The sequence below is a fragment of the Oculina patagonica genome, chromosome 10, assembly GCF_052425735.1.
Source record: "Oculina patagonica isolate OP01 chromosome 10, crgOcupat, whole genome shotgun sequence".
NCBI classification, from domain to species: Eukaryota; Metazoa; Cnidaria; class Anthozoa; order Scleractinia; family Oculinidae; genus Oculina; species Oculina patagonica.
In genome coordinates this window covers 7173992-7186608 of record NC_135767.1, presented here as the reverse complement: position 1 = coordinate 7186608, position 12617 = coordinate 7173992, and the positions used below count along the sequence as shown (strand labels likewise).

General features: G+C 41.3%; 1 protein-coding gene across 1 annotated transcript in view; it reads right to left on the bottom strand.

Moving 5' to 3' along the window:
- LOC144628271 (protocadherin Fat 4-like) overlaps positions 1-12617 on the bottom strand; it is a 40061-nt gene that overhangs the window by 15317 nt on the left and 12127 nt on the right. The window contains exons 12-21 of the mRNA XM_078486342.1: positions 12371-12467; positions 11134-11448; positions 8897-9519; positions 8073-8383; positions 7182-7419; positions 6005-6596; positions 4261-5172; positions 2491-3576; positions 1269-1895; positions 135-254 (exon numbers count right to left, since the gene is read on the bottom strand). Coding sequence (XP_078342468.1) covers positions 135-254; positions 1269-1895; positions 2491-3576; positions 4261-5172; positions 6005-6596; positions 7182-7419; positions 8073-8383; positions 8897-9519; positions 11134-11448; positions 12371-12467 — 4921 coding nt within the window. The remainder of the gene's footprint in view (positions 1-134; positions 255-1268; positions 1896-2490; positions 3577-4260; positions 5173-6004; positions 6597-7181; positions 7420-8072; positions 8384-8896; positions 9520-11133; positions 11449-12370; positions 12468-12617) is intronic.

Below are 12617 nucleotides of genomic sequence, written 5' to 3'. Positions count from 1 at the left end.
CCGTATTTAATGGCCATTTCTGATGCTTAAATTCGGTTAAAATCTGCGACACTGTTCCTTTAGTTATTTCAGAAACTGCACCACTATAAGCCAAGTTAAATTAATCAATGCTTTCTTTTCTATTGTTTCCTTACCCTGATTGCCATCTCCACCTGTATTGTTCACACCACAGTCTTGGCGACCTGCTCGGACCACCAGTCGGAAAGTGTCGGTGACCTCTCGGTCAACTCCGGCTGAGCTCACTCTCACGAAACCTGCAGCAAAAATAAAATTCATCCATAGTCATTTATCATAAATGTTATCGATTGTTATTAATTATGAAGGGAGCGAAAGACGGGAAGATTTACAGTTAAAATATGATTGAGATGAAAAGAGAAGACAGACCATATTTCCTATAACCAAATTCTGAATTTTGTAAAATATTCTTCGCTGCGCGTCGTTATTTCAACTATCTTCTCGGTGTTTGGAAAAGTGACGAAAGACACTTTCGCTCTCGTATTTGATATATTACTTCTTGTTTGATTGTAATGTTTATCTAAACGTCACAGAACAGGGGAGGAGAGAATGTCGGCACTTTTCTTTGACGGCATAGCGGTGCCGGGAAACGGTGCAAATCTGTTTCAATCAAGCCGTTGCTAGAAAGACGTCACCTAAAATTTTGTTTTTTTAGGGAAGGTTTTAATATCAATGCATGTATGCGTATAGAATACCAATAGTGGCGGTTTTTGGGTTGGATGTTTCACGTCTGATGTTTTCTGCATTTTCAGCCGGATTTCTCAGCTGTTGAGTCGTGTAACAAAGAAAGTTTCTCCCCTCCCCCCGTCACAGAATCACTCCTCTATAAAATCTCAAATCACGTTAAGGCCATCCCAATAAAATGTTTCGTTTTCCATCGCCCAACCGACCCATTGTTTTCGAAAAGTAACTGAAAAAATAAGATGCACTTGTCACAGAGCAAGTACTTCACCACGATCTTTGTTTTGTCGTAAATAAATCGATCTCGTTATATAAAGACTGTTTAACATTGATAAGCTAGGAATAACGAAAAAAGACCACGTTCGAGTTGACTTTGAATCGGTTTTCTTACTGCAGCCCGTATTTCCAACCAGACCTTCAAGTGTTCATTCTGTTTTTTTTCCCGCCGACCGACCCACTATCACAAGAGACGGGGCGATGGGAAACGAACATTTTATTGGGATGGCCTAAAGAAAAAGTAAAGATAAGCAGAAAAAATTAATATAAATACATAAATATCTGCATTTCCATACCATGTCTATCAATGATAAATGCGCCTCCTTGATTTCCGGTCCAAATAGCATACATCATCTTTTCATTATCCTTCACATCAACATCAGTAGCAGTCACTTGGACTATACTCTGATTGAACGGCAAATTCTCACTAATGGTCTTATTGTACACTGCGGGCTCAAACTTGGGACAGTTGTCATCCACATCAATGACAGTGATCGTGACGTCAGCTGATGACGACAACCGCGGATCACCGTGATCGCTGACGCTTATTTTTAACGTGTACCGATCCTGCTTCTCGCGATCTAGTGATTTCTTCGCTGTAATTTCTCCCGTTGTTGAGTTGAGAGCGAAAACATCCGAGTAAGCCATTGTGGTGAAGTTGAACACGAGCTCTGCATTAACTCCGACGTCAGCGTCTGTGGCAATAATACGCATGACTGAGGTCCCGGCAGGCGAATTTTCCAAGATGGCGCCCTGAAGTGAAGACGTGTTGAAGAGAGGTCTGTTGTCGTTCACATCAATCACGGTTATTAGTAGTTGTACAGATGTGCTCTGAGGAGGCTTGCCCAAGTCACTTGCAGTGATAGTTAATGTGTACGAGTCACGCTTCTCCCGATCCACCTCTTTAGAGACGGTAACAACACCTGGAGCAAAGATACAAGATAAGGTCAGATAAAGGTGACATAAGGTGAGGTGAGGTAGAATAAGGTAGGGTAAGCGTTATATCCTGTGTGACTTACACGAAGTAGTTGTTAGATGAAGTAGAGTCAGAAAAACCATGTGCTTTTGGGTGTTACATTAAGGTATGGTATGGAAACGTAAGGTAAGTTTACTTGGAAGGGAGTGGCAGAAGTCTAATTGCCACTCAACTTCAATTTTCTAGCAGTAAGGGACAAGAGTTATTGCTACGAGATAGGAATAGCACCGAGATAGCACCCTCCCCTTGGGTGGTCCATCGCAGGGTCAGCCCCTGCTAATAGTTCCTTGATAACCATTTAAGGCAGTGAGTGTGTCTAAATGCTGCCCAGCGCTGGAGGCATTGTTATTCAATAGCCTCCTACCCATAGTTTATTCACAAAATTGGTAAATTTACGCTATGCCCACAAATAAAGAAACGGTGACATGATTTTGCCCAGGAAGGGGGTGAGAATTATTTTCGCGCAACGTGTCACCGCTTAGATGACAACGACTGAATTGTATGACTGTTAGTGTAGGTGTCACAATATAAACGATACTTACCAGTTGCGTTACCGATTTCAAATGTGCCTTCGTCATTTCCGGCCGTAATGCTATAAATAACTGCTCCGTTGAGTCCAGCATCAACGTCTACAGCAAGCACTTCCTCTACGACAGTCCCGGATGTAACATCTTCAGACACATTCACGACGTACACGGACTGTCCAAATATGGGTGCGTTGTCATTTACATCCGATACAGTCACGTGAACAATGATTGACATTGAGCTGAGCGGCGGTTGTCCATGATCGGTAGCCACACATGTAAGAGCATAGTTTGAAATATTCTCTCTGTCGAGCTTTCTATTGGTTCTTATGATACCAGTGTCTGGGGCGATTACGAAGTCAGATCTGTCATTACCAGCGGTTATTTTGTAAGATATTTTAGCATTGCTACCGGAATCTGCGTCCATAGCCTTGATCTGTGTGACAAAGGATGAAATATCTGATGCCTCAGAAATAACAGTCGTGAAAGAAGAAGAGTTGAATTCAGGCGGGTTGTCATTGGTGTCCGTCACGTTTACAGTGACTGTAGCAAAACCAGCTCTAGCAGGTTCACCACCGTCAATCACTTTTATTGTGATTACGTATCTGTCAATCATTTCTCGGTCCAATACGTCAGCGGTGGTGATCAGCCCTGTGGTGAAATCAACACTAAACGCGTCGCTATGGTTACCGGGTTGTACCGATTCAATGGAGTATGTCAGCTGTCCAAAAGGATCTACGTCCAACGCAGAGACTGTAACAACAGATGTCAAGACGGGGGAATTTTCTGCAACACTGGCGACGTAATTTGTTTGTTTAAAGAAAGGATCGTTATCATTCTCATCGATGACGTCAATTATCACACTCACTGATGAGGTGTATTTGGAATCTGTGGCAGAAACTTTCAGGTTGAATGCTGGCGTCTTTTCGAAGTCTATTGCTTTAGTTGTGTTAATAATACCAGTTTGTGAGTCTATAACAAAGTACGATTGAGAATTTCCCGATGTAATGCTGTAGCTGATCACTGCATTGGAACCGTCATCTTCATCGCTTGCTTTTACTTGGACAACGTTAGAAACGGCAGCAACGTTCTCCTTTACAGCACCTGAAAAAGAAAATCACGATTAGCATTTTACACCCGCTTTCAGTGTTACGTGCATATATAGCTATCTTTCTACATCCATCTTTCGACATCGTCTTTGGACGTGCTGTTTGAAAAGACAATCCAAACGATGTATACCGTTGTTGGTTTCACGCAAATGGTCCACAAGTTAGAAGGTCATACTAGTGGGTTGTGATTGGCGGATTTCGATCCGTCTTGTTTGTTTAGCACGGGTGTAATATGTCACGATGTTTTTGACTCATTTTTCAGTCAAATATAGCTGAGTTTAAAAAGCTTTGAAAAGGAGTTGATAAAAAGTAGAGATAATAAAATTTTGGATGACTAAATTTGTCAAAAAAGGTATCAAAAATAATATCAAAAATTCCAAGTTAACGCGGACATCATTTTTGCTCAGTTAAAAAGGGGAAATGACTGAGGGAATTTTGTACCTTTTATTGTGAAATAGACTTGGATTAGAAATTTGATAACGTAACAGATCTCGTTTCTAAAAACACCTCGAAAAACTTCAGTGAATTCTGTAAAACGAGCCATATTTGTCACGTGACATTTAACAAGTTGCCACGTGACAGTTGAGAAATCACGCAGTTTAAATACATTTGAAACAAACTCATGTGTAACTGATGAAAGTTGCAAAATCATGAACAAAACTGACAAAAGTATACAAACCTCGGAATAATTTAGTATCAAATACAGGTGGATTATCATTCTCGTCTTCGACAGTAATGTAGAAGTCCTGCTTGGTTTTCATTGCTGGTTTGCCTTGATCGGACGCCATGACCGTTAATGTATAACTTGCTATTTTCTCTCGATCGATTTTTCCATTGACAGTTATCTTGCCAGAAATGGTGTCTATCTGGAAGACGCCATCCTCGTTGCCTTCAACAATGGAAAACCGTACTTGACCATTGCTACCGGCATCAGAATCTGTTGCAGAGATCGAACCAACATCGGTTCCTGTTGCGGCATTTTCTACAACGGTGAAATTTGCCACATTGACGAAAACGGGACTATTGTCATTCTCGTCCAGAACAGTAAAATTAACACGTACAAAGTCGCGTCTTGGGTTCGGAGCATTGTCTGATGCGCTGATGAGCAAACTGTAGGAAGCGACAACTTCTCTGTCCAGATTTTGATTGACAGATAAGAACCCAGTGGAGTTGTCTATAGCGAATGCATCATTCGTATTCCCGGATACAATGGCGAAAGTGACAAGTCCGTTTGAGCCATCGTCCGGGTCTGTTGCCTTTACACGTAGAATGTTCGTTTTGATGGCGGTATTTTCGAGTACAGACGCCTGGTAGAACTGCTTTGAAAACTTCGGCGTGTTGTCGTTTTCATCAAGGACTGTTACAGACACTGTCACTGTCGATGAAAGAGAAGGTGTCCCGTGATCGCTTGCAGTGATGACTAAGTTGTAAGACGAGGCTTCTTCGCGGTCCAGATCCTCGGATGTTGTTATAACTCCGGAGTTAGAGTCGATTGTAAACTTCTTGTTGTCGCCCGATGTTATCTTGTAGCTGATAAGGGAGTTCGAACCCTTGTCTTTATCCGTGGCGGTAACATTAGCGATCATTTGCCCTGTTAGTATAAAAAAGCACATCAAATATTTAAAAAAATTAGCTCGCTGTGTATACTTTTAGGTCTTTGGTTATCTATCTACAAGCTTCATAACGTCATACGTCAACCAAATGACGTCATAAAATGACGTCATAGATTCTTACGAAGGCGAAAAAAAGGAAGGGGGATTTAGCAGATTTGATATGCTATATCTTGGATAGCGCCTCTTGAAAAACATTCGCTCAAATGTTTAAGGCTTGCCATTCGTAATCCGTCTTCATTTATCCGAAAGTTGACACTCCTTGTTTCTTCCAAAGAACGAGGATTTATCTTTTTTAATAGAACTCGATGTACCTGGTGTAATGAGGTTTATGTATTTCACCCCTGACATTCATCCATCTCCTAACATTTTACCAATACCTCACCCCCTCCCCCTAAATCAATTTGGTTTAACTTGTTGTGAGCGGTATAGAGCAGTTTTCAACTGAGTATTGTAAAAACAAAACCAAAGTAATTACTCAGGCACATCACGAAGCAAACCGACAATCCTGTAAACCAATAAAAACTCGAACCAGATACATGTAGCTGATGCGAAGCGCGGGAAAACGTGCGCAAGTGAGACACGATTGGTCTTGGTTTTAGTTCTGATTGGCTAAGAAAAAGGCGCAAGATTTTTTAACCAATCACTAAGCGTAGTAAAGCAAAACCAAAGCAAACGCAAATTACTTTCGACACTCAAGTGAAAACCGCTCTATAAGTTCGACTAATCGTATTTGGAACTGCTTGGCTGAATCTCTTTCCTGGGGCTGCCTTTATCCCTGTTACAGTAAAACGGCCCGAAAAAACATCATACCTGAGGGAAGATTTTCCATGATGTCTTTGGGATAGCTGGCTTTTGCAAATATCGGAGCGTTGTCGTTCACGTCAATCACCTGAATAGTTGCATTGTGGGTAACAGATTTTCCGCCAGTGTCTGTAGCTTTCACGGCCAAGATGTACTTTTCCGTTGTTTCACGATCAAGCTTTGCCGCCACAGTTATCAGTCCACTGGCATTATGAATTTCAAACGCGCCACCGGTATTTCCGCTCAGAATGTGAAATAAAAGATCGTTTCCGTCGGCGTCTGTCGCGTTCAGACGGACAACTCGGGTTCCTATGGCAACGTCTTCGCGAATCTTCGACACTTGCAATCCGGTCTGAAAAACTGGAACATTGTCATCAACGTTCACAATAGAGATGTTAACTTGCGCAGATGCTGAGTTCGGAGGTGATCCGCCATCTTTGGCAGTGACAGTGAGCATGTAAGAGCTGGTTGTTTCGTAGTCCAGGGGCGTGGCAGTGTGGATAAAACCGCGCGAATCGATGGTGAAATTATCTCTGCCGTTTCCTTGGAGATCGAACTGTAGTCGGCCATTAGTTCCTTCATCTTCATCCGTTGCCTCCACCTACAACAGAAATTACGCTTATAATATTTATCAGTCTAAAGCTAGGCTATACTCACAGCACCCGTCAAAATTATGTTTGAACCGCCTTTTACAGCATAATAAACAGTACCACGTGAAAGTACTGCGCAATAGCTTTCATTTGAATGGACATGTACTGGGGTTTTATCCAAGGTCTTATAGGAAAGACCATCGTGTACAACAAAGTGAAGAGAGCCACATGCACAAAAATTACTGCCTAATAGCTTTTACTTGAATGGTCGCACACTAGGGTTTCGACCAGAAACTAAAAGGAAGACATTGTACAGCATAATAGACAGCACCACGTGAAAGTACCGCTCAATAGCTTTCATTTACCCCAAATGGCGACACACTGGGGTTTCATCCACAGACTTTTAAGTTAGAAACACCTTGTACAGCATAATAAATAGTACCACATGAAAGTACTGCTCAATAGTTTTCATTTGAATGGTCACACGCTACAGGTTTAAGTTGCCAGACCATTGATATCTTCCATTCACTTCTTGCCTTATATAGCCATTGGATTTGCAGTCATTTTAAACATACTGATTTATAGTAACCGCTAACCTTAAGGACTGTAGAACCACGTGAGGCATCCTCTCTTATGCTGCCATAGAATGTCTGCTGACTGAACACGGGCCCGTTATCATTGACGTCATCGATTATCACGTTGACAACGGCGCTAGCTGACAGCGACGGCGTCCCAGAGTCCTTTGCTACCACTGTAAGCGAGAACAGGGCCTGAGCTTCGCGGTCTAGTGCTGACTTTACTGAAATCACACCGGTGGAGGGATCGATCTTAAAACTGGAAGAACGAAAAAGATAAAAACAATAAGAGACAAGCTGGGGTGATTGGTGGCAAATGAAATGGAATAAAAACTGTCGCTTCTTCGCAATGCAAAGTAACAGCTCATTTTTGTACAATTAACTTATAACAATAATAATTTAATAATAAATAATTTAAGTTAGGTTGCGAAACTGCTTTAGCTGAGATATCTAAACAAGGTCACACTGACATTTATGTGGTTTGTTGTAATGGGTCACTGAGATTAGAACAAATGATGAACCATGTCTACTACCTGTGTTTAACCTCAGCGACAAATTGGGGCTTTCCATTCTCTTAGAGGCACAATAACCGCGTTAGCACAAAAAAATCAATTAATCAATCAATCAATCAATCAATCAATCAATCAATCAATCAGTCAGTCAGTCAGTCAGTCAGTCAGTCAGTCAGTCAGTCAGTCAATCAATCAATCCGGTAATCAATTAACCAACAAGAACAAAAATACAGATGCGCGTGACATTTGTAACCTAAAATGCTAACTCAATTTTTTTTACACAAATTGAGATTAATCCTCCAACATGAAACCTATGATTTATTATACTTAATGCAGTCGAAGTACGCTAAAGCAATCAAGCAAATGGGGGCAATCAAAGAGTTAAATAATCTCTCCTCACCTGTCGCCAGAGTTTCCGGCGAAAATGCTGTAAGTGACCATCCCGTTAGCCCCTGCGTCTTTATCTGTGGCTGTTACACCACCAACCTCTTGTAACTTCGTTGCGTTTTCTAGCACGTGAAATGTGTACACAGATTGGTCGAATATCGGTCCGTTATCATTTTCGTCCAAAATGTAAACTGACACAGACGTTGTAGCGCTCAGTGACGCTTTGCCAGCTCTGAACAGACCGTCCTGCGCCTTAACCGTCAGGTTGTACACTGAAATGGACTCCCTGTCTAAAGTACGCTTGGTGGTAATTTCACCCGTAGCCTGAGAAAGGAAAGTTTTAAACTTTAGAAATAAGGGACAACGAACAACAAATGTAAAGCAAGGAAGAACAAACAACGAACTGCGAATAATAAGCAACGAGTAAACGAGCAGCGAGCGAGCGACGAACAACAAGCGACGAACAACGAGCGACGAACAATGAGCGACGAACACCGAGCGACGAGCAACGAGCGACAAACAACGAGCGACGAACAACGACCGACGAACACCGAGCGACGAGCAACGAGCGACGAACAACGAGCGACGAACACCGAACGGCTAGCAAAACACTTAAAACGAACAAACAAACGACGAACGAACGAATAACGAACAAACGAACAACGAACAGACACGAATAGAGGTGGACTAACGAAGGAAATAATTTCTTTAAAAAAAATTTCTGTTTAAAGTGACAGAATAATGAAATCAGATGAAATTTCGGTTGCAAATAAAATGGATGGAAAAATTATTAAGGATTTTTTTCTGAAACTGTAGCGTACTTTCTTTTTAACTCACCGTATTTATGACAAAAGCATTCCCAGTGTCGCCTGATATAATGGAGTAGAACAGTTGACCGTTTGTACCAGAGTCTGGATCGCTAGCGGTGACGTAACACACAGCAACGCCACTGGCCAAGTTCTCAGCAACTGTGCAGTTATACAGCGACTTTGGAAACGAGGGCGGATTGTCATTGACGTCATTAACTATCACCATGACATCAACTGATGACGTCAAAGGAGGGCTCCCATGATCACTTGCGGTCACAACAAGGGCATACGAAGACTTGGTCTCGTGATCAAGGGTCTGATTAAGTGTTATTTTACCAGTCTTTTCGTCCAGTTTAAACATGCCTTCTTCATTACCGGTCTTGATATCATAAGTTATCTCACTATTGTTTCCCATGTCAGCGTCTGTAGCGAATACTTTTACCACTGAGCTCCCGGTAGCCGCGTCTTCGTCAATAGATGCACTGTAGCTTGGCTTGCCGAAGAGCGGTTTGTTGTCGTTCACATCCGAAATCGTTATTTTAACGGCAACAAGAGAATGCTTGGACGGATTTCCACCATCACGAGCTTCCACATTCAGATTATAACTGCCCATGCTTTCCCTGTCGAGGCTTTTGAAAACACTGATGACGCCTGAAAAGGAGAAAAAAATGTTAGTTCACATTTTTTTATCCGCAAGAGTATCAGTCCCCATGACCTCTGCGATTTAAGCAGTGAATGTATCGAGCAATCATTCCAGTTAAAACTAGCCAGTGTTGTTTTGGAGCGCACATTTGGGAAATGCGAAAGGCGCAAGCGCCCAAAAGCTACGCAGACTAAGTTAAAACCTGTAATGTTTTCTAAGACTTGAGTTGTTTCATAGCTTTACCAATGTCTTTATATATAAAAAGAAAAAAAAAATTCACTGTACTTATATACCACACTCATGCAGTATTCTCAATTTAAGCAACATTTGTTCGAAAAGGTTGGATTATTCTTTCAGTCAATACTTCAACTTAATTAACTAATACTTCAACTAATTAACTATTAAATGTGGCTAAATATTTACGTAGCTAAATATAATTTAGGCAAAGTTAAACTTGAGCGGAGCTGGCCAGCGGTCTCCGCCTTTGCTGCACGTGGCCTTCGGGGTGGCCCTTGGGGGCTTTTCAGGGGCCGCACGATGTTGTGTTTGCTATCAGCTTTGCCTTCGCATTATTGCCTTGCTTGCTTTGCAAAGTGCTGATCTTATCGGATCATTCGCAAAATATTTCTGCTCCCTCCCAACCCGCCCTCTGGGGTAGCGGACAGTATCGGTGGTCTGTTTCTGTGTCAAGTAGGTATTACCATAGGTAAGTATCTCCACTGAGTTTACTCAGTGTGACGGTGTCGGTTAGTGGCTGCTGTTTTGGGTGGTTCCCGCTGCCAGGGTTGCCATGGATACCTCCTTTTTATGCTGCTTGCAGCTGGCCCCCACTAACCTTTAAGGCACCAGCTCCCAAAGCTCATCATTAGCGACGAGTTTAACTCCGTCTTCTATTAAGTCTTGTCATTACTTCAGTACCTGAACCAGTCATCTGTTTTTCTTGTGAGGGAACCTAAGCTTACAAGCCCCGTGGTTTTTTATTAGGTTCCCTCGCCATTTTGTTTCTAATCTTATATTATATTGTAGTTTTGTATATTAATTATTATCTTGTATATTGATTTTGTATTATCTATTTCTTCATAATTATATTTTTTGTTTGTGTGGCAAAATAAATAAATAAATAAATAAATAAATAATAAAAAAAAACTTCATGTAAATCTGATAGGGAGTTCTCCAATCGGCGAATCTTTGTTTACATTGATTGTCTCATTTGCATGAGCGCTTCACCCTCTTTTAGAGCTACAATAGTTTCAACTCTGACTATCGAAAGGGTATGATACGATTATAAATTCGAGCCCGATGTAGTAAACACTTTTTGTTTGACGCGGGTTTAAAAACTGACTTTTTTTTTTACAAAGAATGCATGGGCTCATTAGCGCTTTTGCCACCCAGAAGTTCGTAGCTTTTGAAAGCCAAACTCTCCTTCAATGTTACAAGCAAAGACCCCCCCCCCCCAAAAAAAAAAAAAAAAAAAAAAAGTTTGCCGATTACCAAGTCTATGAAGCTCTTAAACGTCTGGAATCAAGTCGCATCTAGCATAATATCTCTGCGAAAAATGAAAACCGTGACACTAACGCCAGTCTGGATATCAAGACCTATATAACAACGCAGATTGTACTTACCGGTATTTCCATCAATGGTGAACACACTGCCCAGATTTCCATCTTCAATTTTGTACACAATCCTGCCTCTTGGCCCAGAGTCCTTATCGGTCGCGTACACCGCACCAACCCTCCCGCGGACAGCTGTCCCCTCGCTGACAGTCCAGCTGTAGTCGGACTGGTTGAAGATGGGGCGGTTGTCGTTCACGTCTTCAATAATAACCTTAACAGGCGCTGTAGCTGATAGTGCGGGGTTTCCATTGTCAGCTGCTTCTACCAGTAAGTCGTACTGTTTCTTGGTTTCAAAGTCAGGCGGGTTTTTAATAAGCAGATAACCTATAGAAGAAAACAATTGAAAAAAGATTTAATTTCTGTTGTTATGATATGAGCGTGGGACAGAGAAAATTCTGGCCAACAACAGCAACAACAACCTTTTGTTTGTAGAATAGTGTACCTTATTACATGAAATTTTCGCGACACGTTAATTTCGCGATTTTAAAGTGCGCATATTTCGCGACACTTAAATTTCGCGATTTTGGAAAAATTTTGTATTTTTAATCACTTTAATTTCGCGTTTTTGAGTAAGACACAATTTACATTTTCTTGGCAATATTATTTAACATGCCTTTGAATTAAATAAAACGACTTCATCAAAGGAACAATGACATCAAAATTTACAAAAACGCAAGGGCGAGACTAAATCTCGGCTATAGCATCAACAGAGCAGTTCATGCTAGTAGGTCATGCTAGCCTTCCTTTAGTGGTATTAAACTTATTCTTTGTTGATTATTGACATATGTGAGTCACTTTATTTTCGCGTCATGTTATGTTCGCGACACTTATTGTTCGTGTCACTTTAATTTCGCGATTTTTTTTAGAATCGCGAAAATCGCGAAATTTACGTGTCGTGAAAATTTCATGTAATAAGGTACTGGCTGTCTGGAATAACCATAAGGGTTAGAGGAGCTAGCCAGCCAATTAAGATGGGCGGGGGGGGGGGGTGACTTCTGCCTGAACGGACATTCATGTTAGTTTTTGTTTTTTTTTTCGTAATCGTTGTTTTAAGTAACACTAAGTTCTTATTTGCTCCGCGATTGCTGGTAACGAAATCGTCGCAAAAAATTGAGTGAACTCCGTGCGACGCTTGGCAATTTCTTTTGGTGCTTGTATGGGAACAAAACTGCAAGACACCTTCCAATCACAAACCACTGCTTAGTGTGACGTAGAAAGGGTACATAGTATTAGCTTATTATTTTACCCTTTCCGTCGATTTCAAAAGCGTCTCCATCGTTGCCTTTCGTGATAGAATACGTTATTTCTCCGTTGGCTCCAGAATCCAAATCTGTAGCTGATACCTAAAATAAAATAATTGCCCATCTAGTTAAAGTTATGTAAACCTCGAGAAAAAAAAACGCACTTTCTTTTCCAGACACTCCGACCAGTAGAACCTCGTTAAATAATTTATGGTGTAGGCAAAATTGCAGAATAATTGTAATGAGTAAATT